Here is a 20702-nt window from a genome sequence, read left to right on the forward strand (position 1 = left end):
TATTTTGTAGGTAATAGATTTCAAGTAGTAAGAAGTGTTGATGTTGTTCCTAGACTATTTTAAATTTCAGTTGATATTACATTTTACATTTTCTGTATTTTTTCTCTCTCTGCTTTGTTTAAAATCCAGGCTAGAGTCTTATTTAATGCCTTCAATTTCCCCTTTTGTATTTTTTTATTTGTTTGTTCTGTTAGAGTAAGTTTAGCTGTAAGAAAACCTTGGAAAATCCTCATAAAGCACAAGGGTTTTTTTTCCCATTAAACTTCTGACATTCTCAGCTATAAATAAGATGCCATAAACCCATTTTTGTTCATGAAAGTGTACAGAGAATCTAAAAATGCACACAAATTTCTTCTTCCGCTGTCATTTTGCTATTGGAAGCATTTCCAGAATACTCTGATTTTTTACATTCTTATGTATCAAAACCTGAAGCTGTTTTGAAAATCCTCCTCTAACAGAGCTTCTCAACTTCGGAGCAATTTCTCCTGCATGATGAATTGTACCATAATGTTTTGGTGGTAAGCTTCCTTCATATTTTTGGCTCCCGTAGTGTTTGAAAGGGAGATGTCAAGGCTTATTGAGAATACAAATTAAATACCAGCTTGTTTTTCTATTTGTCTTACAATCTGCTTTATATTTTTCTTATTCAGTTTCATCTTTTGAAATATACCAGTGGTTCCAAAGCACAGAAAACTGATACAAAGTGTCACGCTTTTTCTCAGGCTTCACATACACTAGGAATGCTTAATAGCTAGAAATTCTTGTCAACTGTATTGGCAGATTCCCTGAGTAAACACAGACATGTAAAAGAAAGGCATGTCTTATACATCTAAGTATTCCTCTCTTCTGAAGATGTAGCAGTAGATACCTGGAACAGTACCATTTAACTATGACTATGCAAAGTGCTTCTGCCATTTCCCTCATTTTTCTGCTTTGCTTGTACAAACGTTTGCCATCTGCTGCTGCAGATAGTCACAGTTGTACAACCTGTATTCTGGCAGTACAGCATGATACCATATCTGATTTCTTAAATAATATACAAACCCACCATAAAAGCTCTGTTTTCCTTGTATTGCCACATTTTGGCTGAACTAGGATCTGTGGAGAAAAAGAATCAATGAAGTATTAATTTCAAAAGTGTGGTTAGCAGTGTTCGGTAATGACTATTCTTGGCAGAAAAAAACATTTATTTATTTCATTGACTGGTTGGCCTTTCCAGAGGGAATTAATGCTGGACTTCATCTAGACACACTTTTACAGGATAACATTCGCTCTCTACTACTGGGAGAGAGGGAAGTTGTGGTGAGATGGGAGTCGGCTTCTTCTCCCATGAAATTAGCTGGGAATTGCCTCAAGTTGCACCAAGGGAGATTCAGGTTGGACATTAGGAAATACTTCTTCTCCAAGATTACAGTCAGGCACTGGAATGGGCTGCCCTGGAGGTGTTCAGGAAACATGTAGATGTTGCACCGAGGGACTTGGTTTAGTGGGGAATGTTGGTTATAGGTGGACATAATAATAAATGTTCCCTGAGGCAAAAGAGCTGTGTGTCGTCTTAGCAGTTTGCAGCAGAGCTCATAGGAAAGGCAGGCTTGAGCAGCAATGAGTGCTTTTATAACAGACTCCATTAGGAGGCCCCAGGAAAAGAGACACATTTCTAACATTTGGAAAAGCTGTGCAGTCGCTGAATCTCAGATGTACTTGTTTCTGGAAGATAGCAGTAGAGTTGCTGGTTCTCTTAGTCACTATATCAAAACAACTTAGCTGGTATAATCTAGCATGGAAACTTTTTGATAAATTTATCTTTTCAAGAGCAGTAAGATGGGACTTCTAAAGTATGCAACTACTGTGAGCCACAGACTTGCAAAAAATGCGTATTGGAAAAGAGCTCAAGAGGGCTCTTGCATTTTGAGGCTCTAGGAGAGGTTCAGTTGTACCTGGGAAATTAAGTATTTCATTATCTTCATTTGTAATAGATTTTCTTGATACATAATATAAATTTTCATGCTGTTGTTTTTTAAGCCCTTCACTTAATATCCACAACAGATAAAAACAGTCAATCCCTGCCTCTTTGCAGATAGCTGATATAGATGAACATTATCATGTGTTCACTTGGCTTTCTGTTCTTCAGACTTAGGAACCTCAATTCCCCAAATTCCCGATTCTATATTTTTCTTTTTTTTGGGGGGGGAGGGGGAGAGACGGGGCCTTTTTTTCTAGACCTCTGCCCATTTTCTTTGCTCTTCCCCATGCTCTCTCCTGTTGGTGTGCCTTCTACAAGAACAGTTTTCCCTGCAACAGGACACAATGCCACTGTTTGCTAACCAGAAATATAATGGGAAGATTCTCTGATATATCTTACAAATAAAAAAGTTTATCTTTCTAATATACAGTTTGCTTTCTTGTAGTAGTACCAAGTCACTTAAAAATGTATAGCTTCAGACTGACTGCAAACTCTCATAGCCTGTTTTGATGCAATGCCTGCCTAAGTGGCATTGGTAATTGCCAATCCTGCATCTTTACAAAGTACTAGTCCCACTCAGGACCTCCCACTCTAAAGACAAGTGCAGTACACTATTTTTTCTTTCCCTTACAAACTTCTTATTTGACAAGAGCATTCAGAATTTAACAAACCATGAAACGGGTTTGCTATTCACCTAGGCTTAGTGTTTTCTGCAAGGTTGAAGAATTATTCCTTTATGCGTCATTAACGAAAACATACCTGGCCTAGAATAGGCACAGCTGGAATCTCATTGATTATATCTTTTTGCAGTTTGACAATAAACGATGAAAAATGAATCATAAAGGTTGCTTTTCCTAGGTAGTTTTGCACTCCATCTAAAGTACCTTTGTTTTGTTTCATCATTTACTTACAAAAATGTTAGCAATCAATATGAATAGCATGAAAATTAACACATTGTATGATCTGCTTCTCCTGTATTTGAAACCTCTTACCCTTTTATAGAAAGTAAATTACTTTATATTTTTGGCATGTCGGCTGTTAGCTTTTAAAATTACCTCTAAACCTTCTATGAATAACTTCTTCTGTTATTAATTCTGATACTTTTCCAAAATTGATCTTTTTCTCATTTCTTGGCTTTTAAAAGATGAGCATCACAATTTTCTCACGTGACTGTGAATTTTCAGAGAGGAAACTGATAGCTCTAAACTCGCTTCACTGTATCCTCAGGGTATCATCCTGTGCAGTTCCTCAGGCGTAGCCTTCACTGTGGAGGGGATTAATTTCACCTTAATTTAGCTACCTATAAAATAGATATCTATGTCTGTGCTGGAGTTGAGGTTCCTGTCACTGTTGAGCGAGACTCGATCAGTACAGTCAGTGATCAATAGAGAGCTTTTCTGGAGATGTGCTGTAGAGACCTACCTGAGGATGAGGTGAGTTGCAATCCTTCCAAATTATTCTCTGTTTTTTTTTCTGTTTTAGAAGGATTTTTTCATACTCAGTTTAGTCATATGTTTACAGATCACCCCTTATGAAAAGTGATGCTCGGTGTACTTTACCCTCCTGTAAGTGATCTATCACTGTTTTTTTCTTTTCTTTTTCATTACAGATTTGTCTTCTTGCTATCCCTTACATCTGTTGCATTTGGCAGTTAAATTTGTGCTTTATCCTTTCTGACTTTTTTTCATTATTTTATGCTTTTCTTTCTTTCTTGTCCTTAGCAGTTTGATCTGGTTTCCACTTTCTGTACGTTTCCTTCTTGTGTTTCAGGTCACTGAAGACCATGTTGCTTAGCCAAGTTGTTTTCTGACCATACTTCCTATCTTCCTGCGTGGAATTGTTTGTGCTTGTACCCTAAACATCATTTCTTAAAGCAACTGCCAACTCTACTGAATTCTTTCTGTCTTAGCTATGTTTCCCTTGAGAAATTACCTGCTGTATCCCAGGGTTTATTATAATCTACTTGCATAGAGTCATTGGGTTTGAATTGCTGTTCCTCTTTTTCCTCATCTAAAAGTAATATACATTATCACACCACAGTTGTTCTCAACCAGATTACCTTTGTTCTCATGTTCCCAACTGTCCTCCCTCTTGGTTGCTTAGCAGGCAGCCTCTTGGCAGGCTGCTTTTGAAGAACTTGGCAGGCTCTGAAAGCTGCTGTAGACCATACACAGGGGGTGGTTAGATGCTGTTCATTACACCCAGAGACAAACACAGCACACTGCCTTGTAATATACAAATTGAGATTATCACCTAACCATTCAGAAGGAAACAGTCACATCGTTTAGCTGAGTATTCAGTCAAAAAGAGGATAAATACATATGCAGAGTGTTTCACGTGCTTCCCCTGGGAAGGCATCTGTGTGGGTACAGAAGCACCTTGCCTGGCCTGAAGTTCAGGTAAGAAGTACATGAAACTTTTCTCTCCTTTCTTTGCAGACACGGGCATAAAATGAAGTAACGTGTCTCTTTGACCTGATTTTTCATTCTCTGAGTCTTGTTCTATTTTTTTCATTCCTTCAAGTGATGATAATCTCCACTGAGGTTGTCTGATTGGTTAGTAAAATTGGATTGCTTGTCTGTTTTCATGTTACCTTGATTTTCATGGTGTAGCCAAGTCTGCACAAAGGAGGATTTCTTTGAGTTGTTTTTTTGTTTTTTAATTTATACATTTAGAAATTGGAATCTCAGTAAACAATCTGGGACGTTACTTAGCTTTTGAAACATACCATGATGAGGTGCATCTACAGAGGGGTTTTTTATTCTGTTCCCTCTCTCAAGAACAGAGAAGTTGAACACACAACTAAAATTTGATGCTGCAGGGATTCTGGTGTCTGAGAGAAAGGCTTTCATTCATTTTTTGGCTTTGCTAAGGATAATACGCATCTTGACTCTTCTGATTTTAATACAATTTACAGTTGCATAGGATTTGGTCAAATTTCAAGCAGAATTTTCAAGCAGAATTTTTCCATGCTGGATAGCTGCCTCTGGGTATTGTTTTTTTTAAAAAGCCTTTCAGCAAAAATAGCTGATAGCCTTTTTATACAGGATGTTTTGGAAACTGATCTTTTTTGTCACATCAAGTGGTTCTGGTAACCTTTCCTCTGAAAATTTCAGATATTTTGCAGATGTTGCAGAAAAATGAGGTTATGTATATTCTCAGATGAGAATGTATATTCTCAGAGAAACCTCTGCTGGGTTAAGGTGGCACAGGGAAGTAAACTGAGAAGTAAGCCACTCCATTTAAATAGGCAAGCGCGAGCAAGATGTTTTTGGAAAGTGCTGAGGATAACTGGCAAAATAGATTCAAAGAATGAAAGCAGTGGAAAGAAACTGCCTTGAAAGGCAGTGAGAAAATTGGTGTGGGAGGGAATGGAAAAGAAAATCTGTCATTTTTGCTTGGGAGATACTAAATTTGCTAGAAAAGGTAAAGAATGGCATGGGATGTGCTTACAGACCTCAGAAGTGAGAAGCAGTGAGGCTGTGTAGGAGGTTTGGAAGAGGAAGGAGAGACAGATCTGAAGAGCTGGGCTCAGAGGTGTTGTGGGTGGGGAGGCTGTAAGATTGACTAAGGAAATTAAGGGAGGAGTTTGGCAGTTAGAGCAAGCAAAGACCTTGCTCATGCATGGGGAAAGCTGAGCATCAAAATCTGGATGAGACCTGATGGGCATCTGGGAAGCTGGAAACCAGGTTTTGCAAGCTGACAGGGAATTACATGAGGAATCCTTTTGGAGATGGGGTGAGGATTTGCTGAGACTGGGTTAAAAGCTTGAGAATTGGAGATGGGAACTGGGGAGCAAAAGGGGCCCACCTGGGCTGGTGGCTGAGGGACGATCACAGGTGTCTGCACAAATACTTGTCCAGCAGGAGGGGAAGGCAGTGCTGGGGAGTAGTGTGCAAGCAAGTGGGATTTGGGGTACCAGAATTGGAAGAATCTGAGCAGGTCATGCTAATAGAGAGGGTGAGGGATGCAGGGGGAAGCTGTGCTAAGGACCACTCTCCACCAGTGACAGGAATGACATCCAGCATGCTGAATCTCACCATTTTGTTGCTGTCAGCAGACAATTCTGATGGTCTTGGGTCTCATCCTTGTCAACCCCAGGTTTGATGAGAAGATAACCTGCTGCGCTATTGGTTATTCTATTGGGGTGAGTATCACAAGACTGATAAAGGTTGATAAATTATTCATCACTGACGGTGATTTTTGTGCATGGTGTTATGATGCTGCATTAAGACATTTTTCAATAGCTTTTCACAGTTGCTTGTTGTTGTTGTTGTTTAAAGAAACATGCTGTTATGCTCAATTTGGTGTTCAGTTCACAGGTGATAGATGTGCTGTAGGGCTGTGCAGTAGGTTTCCTGCTCTCTACAGCAAAAGGGGAAAAGGGGGAGGTTTTGCTGTGAATCGGGAAACTATGGTAAGAATTTGAATTATTTGATAGAATATTCTTGTGTGGTTTGAGGCACCCAGCTTTTCAGAGTCACTGAGTGATACCCATTTTCTGGGTACCCAAGCAGGCTCTGGAACCATATTTGCAGACGTTCTTAGCATACCTTGTCATGGTTTTTGATTTTTGGTTATCGATATTCCACATCATAACATAACATACCTGTAACTGGATCAGCAAGACTATTTTGAACTTAGAATCTACTGTAATGTTAAATACTCTGAAATGTCAGGTCTTCAGTTTCAAGATTGTGATGCCTAAAACCAGAAGATATTGTCATCTTGTATGATCTTTGATTTCCTTTAATCCTGCAGTTGCCTAACTTCTTGATACTTCAGGTGCCATAGTATATGATGTAAACACATGCTTCACAATTAAAACAACCTTTCTGTTAAATGGCTTATCCTGAAATACAGAAGAGAGCAGAAAGGAAAGGAAAAATAGTCATGGATTTGTGTAGAAAGAGAGACAAATGAATACATTCAGTTTTGTCAATTTGAGTCAAGCTGTTTCATGAAAAGAAGTTATTTCTTTAAAAGAGTAGCCACACCAATCATAGAATGCCAGTATAGGGACTCATACATTATTCCTGTACAGGAGTCTTGGAGGGAGAACAAAAAATAGAGTAGAGGTATGGTTTTGAACAAAATGGTGTTGCACCCTGAAAGTGAGGATTCTAGACTAGAATGGTAGGAGCAAGTGGAGGAGATAGGAGCAAAAAAAGAAAGCAGTTTTACCAGCAACCTTTTATGCACACTGAGGCATAAAAAAAGGAAAAGAGATCATCATCAGTTATATCAGGGGGACACTAGTGGAGGGAATACAGGAGGGATATAGCTAGATTAACAGCAGCCAGAAGGTTGACTGGGGACTGTGTGTTAAGTGGCAGGGATTGCTGAATAAAGGGCTGGCTATGCTATTTCCTGTGAAATAGTGGGAATGAGTGAATCAAGTTTACATAAGGAGGTGAAAAGCTGGGAGGGGAGCGGTTGGTAGACCTGAATGGCAGGGCAAATACTGCTATTACAATAAATGTGAAGGGAAATATGAGAGGGAACTGTGAGACATGCAAGAAACCGAAGACCTAGTAATTGGTATAATAAGAAACACAGGGATTTTATGAGGACCAATGTCCCATTAAACAAGCATGCACCATTTTCTAAGCTTTTCTTCTATACTCTTTTTTCCTTTTCTTCCTCCTTTGCAAGTCCCTTAGGCTCATCTAGATTCCAAAGAAGAAAAAGTAGTTGCTCCCCCATGACTGGTACTGCAGTGGTTTAAGTGGCAGTTGATGCATACTGGGATTTTGAATTAGTGGTTTACATAAGAAGGTCCAACAGCCATTACCAGGTATCCAGGCAGAAGATGTAAATCTTGTTCTTACATGGTCTGCCAGGCCCTGAGAGTACGAACAGGGCCCTGACTAACCTTGCACACCCCCAGGGTTCTCTCCACTTTGCCCAGGGCTGGATCAGCAATGTCTGGGCCATCAGCCCCTGCCCCATCAAGGCTGCAGAAGGGCTGGGCTCCAGTACCCCAGAGACCTGCTTGGCCACAGGCCTGGCCCAAACAGCCCCACCCTCAGGACCTTGTCACCATGGCCCTCCCTGATGATCCTACTGGCTGAACCTGGCCACCAACTCCAGGTCTTTGGTGTTCAGAGGCAGTGGGGATGGGTGAAGTTGGTGAGGCCTTGCCATGCTGGCTGTGTTGTTATAGCACCTGGCTCCCAGCTGCCCATCCCTATGCTCCGTGGTAGAATCTTCTTTGATATTTATTCTTCTCCATCTTCATAGAATTACTCTGTGTTTTTTCTGCCCCCTTTCTCAGCCTCCCTTTCCCACAGCACCTTTTGAGCAGGCTGCACAGTTTCTGTTTCCCATGGCCCCGGTTCCTCCACACATCCTCACATTGCAGCTCCCTGACTCTGGGATTTTTTCTGTCAGACTCTGCTGCTTTTTCCTGTGTCCTCTTTTTTTCCCCTTGCTTTGGTTCTTTTCATCCCCAGATTGGCTTTTATTTGTGCTTGCTCTTTTGTGTGGTGGTTGGTAACAGTTTTAGTGTACTGGCAGCCTGAGTGGTGTTGGCATCCCAGAAAAGGAAGATTTTAAGGAGTGATTTTAAGTAAAAAAAAAAAAAGAACTCAATTTGTAGATGCTTCAGAAACTTCTTCTAGAGAAAGAAGGCAACAGGGGAAATGGAAAAAGCAGCAGTTAATAGTAGCAGGGGCTAGTGATATGACTGATTAGAAGGTAAAGTTGTGCTTTTAATTCTGCATGAGAAATGACAAGTTAGGAAAACTCTTGGAAGACAAGGAGATGAAGTAGAGAAGTTAGTAGACGTAAAATGGTGGTATAATGAAAATAACAAACAGCTTAATGATGGCATTGAGAAATGTTGCGCTGCAGTTGCTGAGGCCAGAAAGAAACCTGCTACAGTAATGAAGGTCTGATATGACATCAGCAGAGAATGAGACTTAGCTATGCGCGTGTTAGAAATTGTGATGTTGTACCTGTTGTACCTCACACAAGTGAGGTGTATTTTTCTGTAGGGTTTCCCTTTCAGCCTTTTTCTCGGTCCAGGTTCTGTGTTGTCCCCTCACTGAATTTGTACCTCTTCTTACATAGCACAAGCAGGTGCCAGATTCTGTACCTGAAACAGGGCAATCCTGGATATACATAAAGACTGGGACAAGAGGTGAAAGAGCATCCTTGCAAAAGGGGATATGGGAGTTCTGGCTGATGGCAAGGTGAATCTGAGTCAGCAGTGTGCCCTAGCAGCCAGAAGGGCCAACTGTACCCTGGGGTGCACCAAGCCCAGCACTGTCAGCTGGGCTGTGCTGCCTCACCTTGAGCACTGGGTGCAGTTCTGGGCACTACAACGTAGGACATAAAACTTTTGGAGAATGTCCAAAGGAGTACTGTGAAGGTGCTCAGGGTCTAGAGGGCAAGACATATGAGGGGTAGTTGAAATCACTTACATTATTCAGCCCAGAGAAGGGGAAACTGAGGGGAGGCCTCTTGGTGCCCTATAGATCCTCACGACGGGAATGGAGGGGCAGTGCTGAGATCTGCACTCTAGTAGCAACAACAGGACCCAAGGGAATGGTGTGGATCTGCATCAGGGTTGGGTCAGGCTAGGTATTAGGGAAAGTTTCTTCATCAGAGGGTGGTGGGCATGGAACAGGCTCCCCAGGGCAGTGGTCATGGTCTGAAGCTGCTGGAGTTCAAGAAACATTTGTACAACGTTCTTAGAAATATGACTTGAATTTTGGCTGATCCCACGTGGAGCTAGATCAGATGCAATGAGACCTTGGCAGTTTGCAGCCTACTGAAATTTCCTAATCTGCTAATGATTCTCCACTTCATGGAAAATGGAAGCCTACCTGCAGAGACTCCTGTTACTAGGCTCTGCCTTCCTCCTGTCCATCCATAACAAATTCAGTGGGAATGGAGAGGCTGTAGATTCGAGTGATCAAGGGGCATTCACAGAACTGTGTCCAGCAAAGCTTGCTTTTTCCTGTTCTTTTTTTGTGCATCATCCTGTCCTCACCTGCTATGCACCTACGCACATATAGGTATGCATGTATTTGCATTTGTCTTTTCAATGGGGTTAGCGGGGCGTAAGTAGAGAAAGCAACATAGCTGCTGAGAATGTTATCTGTTTACAGAGATTTTCCCTGCCTTCCAGTGACTGGCCCTACTGATACCTTTCTTCACCTGTGGCTTCAAATCTGTCACGAACACACGTAAGTATTGTTGCCTTTTCATTCTTTTAATCTGAAAAGTCCCACTTATCTTCTAGTAGAGTGCAGAAGATCACCTATATGCTCAGCTGTGGCCAAGGTCTGCCTTTGCCAAAAAGTTAGCTTGAGACACACCTATACAGGTTTATCACCTGGAGACTTTATATCCTTATCAACCCACTTAGTTTACTTGGAGCAAATAATATGCCAGTGTAACTATTATTAATATGTTTCTGAACTGTGCATATATTTGTGTATATATGAACACGTAAATGTGCTTATTGTTTAAAAATACATAGCTTGCTCTGAAAATAATGCCTCCTACTTATTTTCACGGAAACTAACAAATACAAAGAACACATTAACACTATTTGATAGAGCAAATTCTCTATTAAAATCTCTCATTGAAAAATGCTATTTTTCAATGTATTCACCACCATTAGATACGCATTTTTACCAGCATTGAACAAGAGCCTGCATGCCCCGCTCATAAGAATCTACATGGCCATCTGGAGCGTGGCTTGTCCTTCACATCACTGTCACCACTGCTGAAACACACCACCCACTGCCTCGCTGTGATAACATTCACTCTTTGGTCTCCATAAATGCAAGCATCAATGAATGTCAGTGGGTACAGTTTTTTCCACATGGAGGAATTCTATTCCGCATCTTTTCTTTGTACACAATTCCATATCAGACATCATTTTGTCAGGCTGTCCCTCTGCTGCCATCTGTCACACAGCAACAAAATGTAATGGAATGTTGGTGGGAAGGTTCAAACTCTACTGCGATACCACCAACATACACCTCTGGTGTGGGCCAACATAATAAAACAGGAGGCATTACTTCTAAAGCAAGCCTCATACATATGTATATATGCACATGTTGGATATTAGGAAACAATTCTTCTCTGAAAGAATGGCCCACAGGCAGTGGAACAGGCTGCTCAGGGAGGTGGTTGAGTCATGTAGACTTGGTACTAGGGGACATGGTTTAGTGGGGGCATATTGGCAGTAGGTGCATGGTTGGACTAGATGATCTGAGAGGTCTTTTCCGACCTTAGTGATTCTTTGATTCTCTGTCAGTAGAACACATGATGAAGGGAGAATTGAGATGGAGTTGAGAAAAATGTTAAGTCAAAGATCAAATTCTATGTTTTCTTGTAGTCTTTAGAGTAGTCTCTTGCAGCCAAGAAAATGCAAAAATATTGGCTACATGCCATAGTGTGTAAAAATGCTGCATTCATTTGCATAAATATTGTAACAGTTTAATGAGGACACCAGTAAATAGTTAATATATGTGACAGTGTATTTGTTCATGTTGTTTGTACTGAACTTGGTAAGAAATGTCATTTTTGCTGTTTCAGACCTACAAAATCTAACCTGTATTATGTTTCCTTGTTGACAAAAAGGCAGATTTCCGGTTTAGAAATACCTTCATCTACCTTCCTGTGAAAATACTATGAATCCGAAGGCATTCATTTTCCTTCTCCCAAATTTTATTTTTGGGATATTTCTTTTCGGATTTTTCTGTAGAAGACAAAAAAATCTAATGGGTGAGTAAAGAATTTACCAGCATAACAGTTTCTAGAAGCAAGTCTACCCTTCCCAAATGTGTTAGAAAGTAATTATGAAGCCCAGGTAAGAAAATCTGCTGTCACTCTGATAACTGTCTTAGTAATGTATGAGAAGAAACCTACAAAAAATATGATATTAAAAATGTTTGAACACCCACCTTAGAGTAATATAGCTAACACATTGACAGCTTTCATTTTAATGAACTTTTCACTAGGCAGGATAGCTTTTTGCATGTTTGTTGTAGTGAAGTCAGGTGACAACAAAGATTGATTTTAAAATCAATCTTTGTTTATGTATGCAGGGAGATTGACATAGATAATTCTTAGATAATTACACCAGGAAGAGGCTATGTGTATTTCACACTAACAGTTTAAACTTCTTCCTTAGTTGCTGATTCTTTTCCTGGTCCCACTGAAGATTGGCTAACAATTCAAAATGATCGCAGAAACACACTGGCTTCCATCTGCCAGAAGAACAATCTCATTAAATTAAAAAGTAAACTGGATTCTCATGTTGCAAGCCAGATTTTCGTGGAGCACAAACATAAATTTATCTACTGTGAGGTGCCCAAAGTAGGCTGCTCTAACTGGAAGAGAACTATTTTTATTCTCCAAGAAGGCTTGAATGTGGAAGCTTCTGAAATTGAGCATGACCATATTCACCAAACCTCAGTGATCAAAAGGCTGAGTGCTTTCCCTCCTGCCATACAAGAGGAATTTCTAAACAATTACACCAAGGTGATGTTCACCAGACATCCATTGGAACGGCTGGTGTCGGCTTACAGAGACAAGCTTCTGCACTTTGAGCCATACTATAGTACCACTGTTGCCAATCAGATTAAGGCAATGTTCAGGAAAAACAAAAATTCCTCTGAAAAAGTGAGTTTCCAGGAGTTTGTCAGTTTCATTACATCAAAACCACCAAATACGCTTGACATTCACTGGAAACCAATGTTTCTGCTCTGTGATCCTTGCAACATTCACTATGATATTCTGGGCAAGTATGAAACTCTTGGGTTAGATTCTGAGCAAGTTCTGAAGGCAATTGGTGCACCAGAGAGCCTGCAGTACCCCAGCTTGAAGAGATATGGCTCAGAGAAACGAACTAATAGTGATATCACCTTGGAATACCTCAGACAATTGAGCTCAGAACAAATTGAGAAAATACAAAAATTATATCAAATGGATTTTCTCTTGTTCAACTATACTGTGAAATATGAGAACTATTTTTCTCTGAAACGTTAATGCAGCTTAAACAGTGAAAATTTTCATTCATACAAAATGAGCTGAACTTGTCCTCAAAAGTGCTTGATTGATAGGTATATTACTGATTATGAGATTTTAGTGGTGTTAAGAGACATGGTTTTATTCATTGTAAGCACTCTTATAAGAAATATGTACCCTGATCTGTAGTACAGTGTTCAGCTGTATGATTTTTTTTTTCTTTCTGATGATCACATAAATATGTTTGCTTCACAAAGACTGTTTATAAAAGACAGATTTTTAGTCAGTTGGTAGAAGAGGAGAGAAGGGTAAAGAATGTTGTTTTTCACAATTAGTATTTTACAGAGATTTTTTATTAAAATGATTTTTTTTTTTAAGAAAAAGGCATAAAGCAATAGATAATATACTTTAATGTTAAACCACTCTGTCTATAAAAGCCTCAAACATGAATCCTATAGGAAAGAAGCAAATATTCAGATAATTGGAGATGTGTTACAGAGAGCGTAATACCTGATTATATTCCTCTGTGGCAGTGCTCTTATTGCAACATACCAGTCTCTTCCATCAAGCAGCGTCTTCAGCTACAGTCCAGCCAGGTCTTCCCTTATGTATCTTCAGATTCTTTTTACCACCTTTGTGGATATGATGATCTGATCTAAGAGGAAAGTCTAAAAAATGTCTTCCTTAGGGAAGAAATTAGAGGTACTTTCCAGACTGTACAATGGAGGTGGTGGTGCAGGATCTGAAGTTGTAGTGGAAATGTGGCTCTGACCTATTCTTCAAAAGTACTTAGCAACCAGCTAATCAGCCAGTCAGTGCAGGGGTGACACTGTTCAGGGTTTTCACATCTGTACCTACTGGAGACCAGGAGTATGGTACCTAGGTGAAGGTAATATATAACAGGCTCTACCTGTTGCTTTTTCACCTCACAGAAAGATGAATGCAAATTAACTGCAGAGTTTTAGTGAAGGAAACAAAGAAGAGTTTGTGAAAAGCCATTTACTACATAATCCATCTCTTCCACTCTTAGCTGGCTTTGGTTTTAGATCAGGGAGATCTGTTAAGTACTTTTGGCCTATTTTTTGGAAACCTAGTCTCACTGAAAATTATTTACAATCATGTCAATTGTTAACTATTTTCAGAAATTTCCATTAATGCCACATTTAGGGGATGTTGATTTCAGGAGCAAACTTAACTGCGTTTGACAATGGGATTTAAGAGATTTTATTTCCTACCAGCTGTATCTGCAAATAAGCAAAGACTGGCCAGGCTAGTCCTTGATCCAGTGATGGCTCACAGCTTATTACACAGAAATGGACAAGATAATTTAATTGCACTGGAGCCTACTAGCTGTATAGCCATTCCTGACAGCAGAATGGCCCAGAGGTAGTAAAAAGGAGAATGGAAAAGGTGGACAATCTGATGAAATTTGAGTCATGAGAATTGTGAGGAGGGCTCCTTGTGTAGTCAGTGGGATTCAGGACTGGTCTGCTCCAAAGAGAATTTCAATTGATATATTGGTCATCAGTGAGACCATGGAAAGAGGTAGAAGCAGAAGAAGGTATGTGCAGCTCTTCTCGACGGCTGATTGTACACGAAGCCAGAATTGCCGTTCAGTATGTCTGGCAGTTCTTGAATGGCTGACTATTTCATAAATTGGACAGCTTTGGCAAAGAAAAGATCCGAAGCAAGAAGCCTAAGCAAACTCAGCAAAACAACTTTAAAAAAGTAAAATCTTTTAATTCTCTCCCAAATGATTCATGGCTCTGGATCACCATATTTGGTATCCCTACAGTCCTATTATCCCCCAGTGTTCATGCCTCTCTGGAAAGCCTGTACTTTGTATGTTTTTTTAATTATTTTATTTGTGCTGAGGCAGAGCAAGCTGAAAAAGTTTCCCACTGAACTTCAGTCTGTACAAAAGGATGTGGCCTCTGTCTTTCCTGAATCAGATTTAGTGCCATCTCCAGCTATATACTACTCCTATCTTTTATCAAATTGTGAAGAGGAAAAAGAGGGAAAATAAGATTTGAAATAAGATTCGCTTGATAACTTTCTTCTGCATGATAATTTCTTCCAGAGCTGTAAGCTTCAGCACAGGTACTTCAATTTTCTGCCACCACCAGCCAGCCTGGGAAATGTCTGAAGAAATGATACTGTGATATTGATGAAGGTATCTGCTTGTCAGTACTTCAGTGTTAACACTCCTCGCCAGTTTCTTGCTGTTATGCATGGGTGGCTTTCTATTCTTACTTCTTCTTTCTCATAGGATCACATACATATTCTTCCTACAGTGATTACAGAAAATGGATGGGTAATTCATTTGTCACCAAATGCTAGTCAGTAACTGGGGGCTACTGATGCAGAAAAACCTCTGTAGCTATTCACGACAGACTTTCAGACTTCTAGCATTTACCAATATGCAAACTGTATGCAGTAAATTTCCAGGAACTACTTGCTGCTGTAATTATGTCTAGCTGATGTGGATCTCAACAACAATCACGGAGGATGTAAGTGTGCACATACAACTTCAGATGTTCTAGAAGGAAGCAATGTACCAGAACAGTTGTGTATCAACACTAACGAAAGGAGGATGATAGTTGAACTGCTGGAAAATAGGAAAAAAAAAAAAAGGCCATTACCTTGTAAAGACTGTTATAACGTTCTCCTGCAGGTCTCTGTCCTAGCTCAATCCAGCTTGCTATGTTTCTATCTCTCAGCTTGCAAATAATCCACGACATCATCTCCCTTCCAAGAGCTGCTGTTCGGTGAGGCTGGAGCACACGAGCTCTGCAATATTTCAGAGTTACTGAAAACAATGGTGACTTGTTTTATGCTGTCAGTGGAGACCGTGCCACTTGGTTTATTTCCCAGGTGACCCATGGGGCTCATTTCACTAAATAGCCTTTTAAGTTCTCCAATTAAAGGACTTACCATTATTTCATTCTTGGTACTGCAATATAATAAAACTTGATGGAGGCTCTCAACCTAATCCTAATTAGCCTGAAAGAACTTCAAGACACCTGTACACTTAATGGTGAAAAGGAGAAGACAATTACCTCTTGATGACCTGGTAGAGAAATTTCTTGCACTCTCCTCCCTACAAGTATACTATCCAGAATAGAGGCTCCTGGCTGAACTGGCTCCCACCTACCTTTGCAGGAGAAGAATATCTGGGAAACTTCATGCATTTCAGCTCTAATTCTGGGTGTTGGTTTCCTGGGAGGATGTTGGGTGCTTGCAGATGGAACAGGGATGGAGGCAGCATGGAAGGGAGAGGGGCTCAGGCCTCAGAGTAGATTAAAAGGGGTAGAAGATTGCTATAATTGATCTTCTGATTTATCATATTTGTCTATGATATAACTGTTGCTATGCTTTATATCTAATTACTGTAATAAATGGTAGTGAGTTAATACATTAATCTATTTGTTCATCCTTCTCAATTACATCTGTTTTTAAAGAAAAACCACAATGCTGTTCCATCCAAAACCACAGGGCTGTTCCATCAGATCAACATAGCTACAAGATATTAGACAACAATAAAAAGCTATTTGACTTCTACAGTACATTAATATAAAGTTGTCTCACAGGATTTTGGGAAGAGTTGGAAGAATGAGGAAGTATTAATGGACATTCAAGTTTGGATAAAATATGTAGCTAAGATGGGAAAGGAAAAGAAGCAAAAATCTTGCGAAGTCAAACACTGCTTTCCTTCAAGTCTTTGTGAAGGTATAAGAGATCCTGTAGTTGACTGATGTACATCTACAACAGAGACCATGTCATCAGTTATTTCCTTAAACAGACATTTCCTCCAATTAAAAAAAAAAAAAAAAGTATCAGCGATTCTGTCCTTGAATAGTCTTAATTTTTCATATAATTTTGAACGCATGTTAAAATAACAGGCAACTGATGATTAGTGGTTTCTTGTTCAGAGAACTTCCCAAATAAAAGATATCTACAGGTGAACAGCATGAGCAATGAAACTTCAAGTTCTTGCTACTACACTGGATGTCCTCTGACCAAGGGGAAAAAAAAGAAATTTTACCAGTGCAAGTCATTGTTCAGGTGACACAGCTCACAGCTGGGAGATGACTGCTTCCAACTTCAGAATGCTAATATGTCAAAAGATATAATCTCTACAGTCTCCAGTTTTCCTGTCTTGTCCCTATCACAACACTTCTTATCTCCCTCCCAGAATTATGTGGGATATATAACAATATATATAAATTAAATATATATATATATATTATACTATGTTGTATGATTAAAAAAAAAAAAAGTTAATGTCATATAGCTAGCTTACATAAATTAATGTAAGGCAAACTAAATCAAAATAGACGGCTAATTTATCTGATAGAAGTGCCTGAAATTGAAGGAGGCCTTCTTGGAAGTTTTGGGTGTTGAATATACACGGGTGTACAGTTATAGTACAGCTTCTAATAAGAATTATTTTTACAGGAAAAGCACAAGTGATCATAAATCTCAGTCGATATACTGATTAAAATTAAAGTGAATCAGCAGACCCAAAATGAGCAATACATCACTGGATCAGGTCAGTGAAAAGAAACCAGCTTATCACAGTTTCAGCACTACCTGTGTGTGTATTACTTTTGTTCACAACTACTGGCATGCTTCTTTGTGTTGCATTGCACCTGACAGATCGTTCTAGAGCTTCCCATGGAGACATACTAGTGCTTAGTGCGATGAAAGGGTTTTTTTTTGAAAAGTCTGACTATTCTCCTCCAAAGAGATGTTGTTAACAAGCTTAGACACGTTTTTCAGCATTCCACCAAAGGTACAACAGTTCAGATGTTGCTGGAATTCAGAAAAGAACTCAGCACAAATACTTGAAGCCAGGTAAGCATATTCCAGTTTGTAACTGTGATTTAGCAGAGGTTTAGGGAAAGCTTTTATGTATATAAACCTATGACTACTATCCCACCTCACTGATTGTGTTGTTGCCCCCCACTTTTTCTCAGATTCCTCCACTTTTTTTTACTTGGACTCCTGCTGAGTTCCCGCAGCTGGGGGCCAGCAAGCAGGTGCTACAGATGCTGGCTTACTCAGGCACAGCTTGTCAGGTGCAAGTTGTTAGATGTATGGCAACAGTTCTCTTTGTGTGAGGGCACCTGCTCCACAAGTGAAATGTTCATGTAAGGTGAACTGTGATTATTAAGTGAAAGCAGTTTTGAAACCATGTTATTTTCCCCCTGAAAATAGGCTTACCTTCCATTCAGGTTTATCAGGCAAGGGAGAAAGATAATTTGGGGCTCACCAACACCATCAAGTCTCAAAGGTCTCTTTTAATTATAAATCAGGAAACACTTCTACATTAGGATTGTCTTCCTCTTGAATTCTGTTTACTTCCAGAGATGTAAGACTTGTCACCAGTTGTCCCTACATGATAAGGGACCCTCTTTTGGAGAGCCACTGCTAGCTTTTGATAAGTATAGAAAAGTAAAATAACAAAGCTGGGAGGAAATCCACTTGACATCTGGCCATTAAAAACATTGATTCTGGGTCCGTTCTATTCCAGAAAGACAGCATTATGTAAGGAGAACAAGGGATTTTTTTTTTTTAATTGTATTAATTCATTAGATTCCTATCTGAAATGCTGAGATTAACAGTTTTGCTTTTTTGTTTGTTTAGATTTTTTTTTTTTACTTTAGTAAAAGTACTAAACCCTTTAGGTTTTCTATTTTTAAATGAAGGGTTACAACAATGCTTTTATTTGTAGTAGGGTTCTTGATGTGCCAAGCCAGACACCCGTTTAGCTGTATACCCCATCAGAATTTGGATTTACTCCGTGAGTTCCTGCTGCTCCTGTTTACACAGCATGTGATGCTCAGGAGTTATCCTGTCTCAGTGCTGGCAGCTGACTGCATGCTACAAGTTAGGCATTTATTGCAGTCTCTGCCAAAGCTTTTCATTCCTCTCAGCTTTTTCATTTTTTACTTGTACCCAAAACAGATTTTGCCTCCATGTTCTGCAAACTGCAGGTTTTGTCTTTCTAAAATTGTACAGATATAAATAAATAACACCTCTGAAATAGCTATTTAAGCTACTTATTTTGTATGTAGTTTGTTCTATACATTCTTTATATGAATTGAAGTCTTGCAGTCTTAGAAAATAACATACATTACAGTTCCAGATTGCTTTTCTGGATGCCAGATATACTGCACTTTACTTTTTCTAAGAAGACTTGTTTTGGAATTTCTGCAGGTGGTGAAATCAGCTTTCAGTGCTTTTCCACTGTATGTGTAATTGTTAATTCCCTTGAATCCCTTGTAATTTTTTTTTTTTTTTTTTTTTTTTTTTTTTTAACATTTAATGGTTAACTCCCTTGAATCTTTCTGCAAAGTAACCTCCTAGAAGTTGTAGAAAGTGGGCATGAAATCAGTCCCAGGAGTCTATCTGTACCAGAATTCGTTAGCTTTCCATACCAGAATTCGTTAGCTTTCCTTTGCTGGCTCCTGGCACCGATGCCCCCTGCTAAGTTCCTGGTTTTATCTCCCAGCCCTGCCACCTATTGCTGCCTGCAGCTGACTGACAATTCCGTTTTTCAGCAGCTCATCAAGGCCCTTTTCTCAGGCTTAGTACTTTGGCTGTGTTTCACAGATTTATTTATTTTCTTGTTCATTTTCCCTGCTCCGATTGAACTATCTGCAGTTCCAGGCAGATCTCTATCTCTCCTGAAGCAAGGTGCCCTAAGCTGTGTCCAGTCCTGTGAACTTGGGAGCGTTGCATGGATTGAAAGAGTGAACTCAGGTTCGTGCCAGATTATATTCCTATTTGCACTGTGAATTTCTTATCACTGTTACATCTTTCATGTTAATAAGACTGAACTATAGTTCTACATCCAAAGGTTGCAGGACATGAGACCTGGATTCTAATCCAGACTTGAATCTGGAGCTGTTTAAACTTCAGCTGCGTATGGCGAGGCTTTTGGAGAAGTATATATTCGTTTTGGCACAGCCTTGGAAATTTAACAGATCCAAATGCCCATAGGTCTTTGAAGCTAGTAACCGATTATTATGGGGCCATCTGGTGGTGAAGTGTGTGCCAGGCAAGAGTGAAATACTCGGAAAAAGAAGTATGTGCTGTCGTGTTTGTTTCAATCCTTTCATTTTAACCTAAAGTCTTGTATCTCAAGCATCTCGTGCCTATTCTTTCTCTCCTGCTTCTCTTCTTCTCCCTCTGATTCCCTCCCTCTTTTACTGGAACAAGAATTCAGTTTCAAACAAATTGTTTTCTCAGCCCTGTACTTTTGTCATCTGTTTGCTACAAACATTCCTCTCTGATGAATCTGTGGACTGCCCAGTTTTCTCTCTTCCCTTGCAACTTGTTAGGAAAATACAGCATTATGAATTTAACTTATCAGCTTCCTCATTAAGCTGTAACATTATGATTCAGTGTTTTTAGTTGCCTGTGTTTGCACATACATTTTGTTTTGTGTGCTTTATCTCTACCGTTGGCTCACAAAGAAATTTATCCATTCACTCTCTTGGAATATCTTTTTATGACCTTCATATGGTCTTCATATGACCATCTGGAAAATAAGGTGTTACATAGTTATGCGTGAAGGTGCAACCTGCCATTAGGCATTCTGTCTGTTAAGTGCAGCTCAATATGTTTATTATTCATCTCAGCCAAAATTCATCTGTTGTATTTGCATGATAAATGCTGCAAATAACATTGCTTTTCAGAGCCCATGTGTATGTGTATCACAGATAGAAGGTTTTTATAA

At 39.6% G+C, this 20702-nt stretch overlaps 1 protein-coding gene across 6 annotated transcripts in view; it reads left to right on the forward strand.

Moving 5' to 3' along the window:
• LOC116229028 (carbohydrate sulfotransferase 9-like) overlaps window positions 1-18507 on the forward strand; it is a 28765-nt gene extending 10258 nt beyond the window's left edge. The window contains exons 2-7 of one of the 6 annotated variants that reach the window (XR_016466872.1): window positions 6021-6110; window positions 10101-10158; window positions 11567-11710; window positions 12120-16684; window positions 17414-17507; window positions 17738-18507. Coding sequence is in view for 1 of the 6 variants with exons in the window: in XM_031593234.2 (XP_031449094.2) it covers window positions 11617-11710; window positions 12120-12976 (951 nt within the window). In the remaining 5 variants the exon portion in view is untranslated. Of the gene's footprint in view, window positions 1-5107; window positions 5702-6020; window positions 6111-10080; window positions 10159-11566; window positions 11711-12119; window positions 17075-17413; window positions 17508-17737 lie in introns of those variants that run through there. The other 5 variants (XR_016466873.1, XR_016466875.1, XR_016466874.1 and 2 more) reach the window with 5 other exon arrangements.
• The last annotated feature ends 2195 nt before the right edge of the window (window positions 18508-20702 follow it).

Source organism: Phasianus colchicus, chromosome 5, assembly GCF_987193195.1.
Source record: "Phasianus colchicus chromosome 5, bPhaCol1.hap1.1, whole genome shotgun sequence".
Taxonomy (NCBI): domain Eukaryota; kingdom Metazoa; phylum Chordata; class Aves; order Galliformes; family Phasianidae; genus Phasianus; species Phasianus colchicus.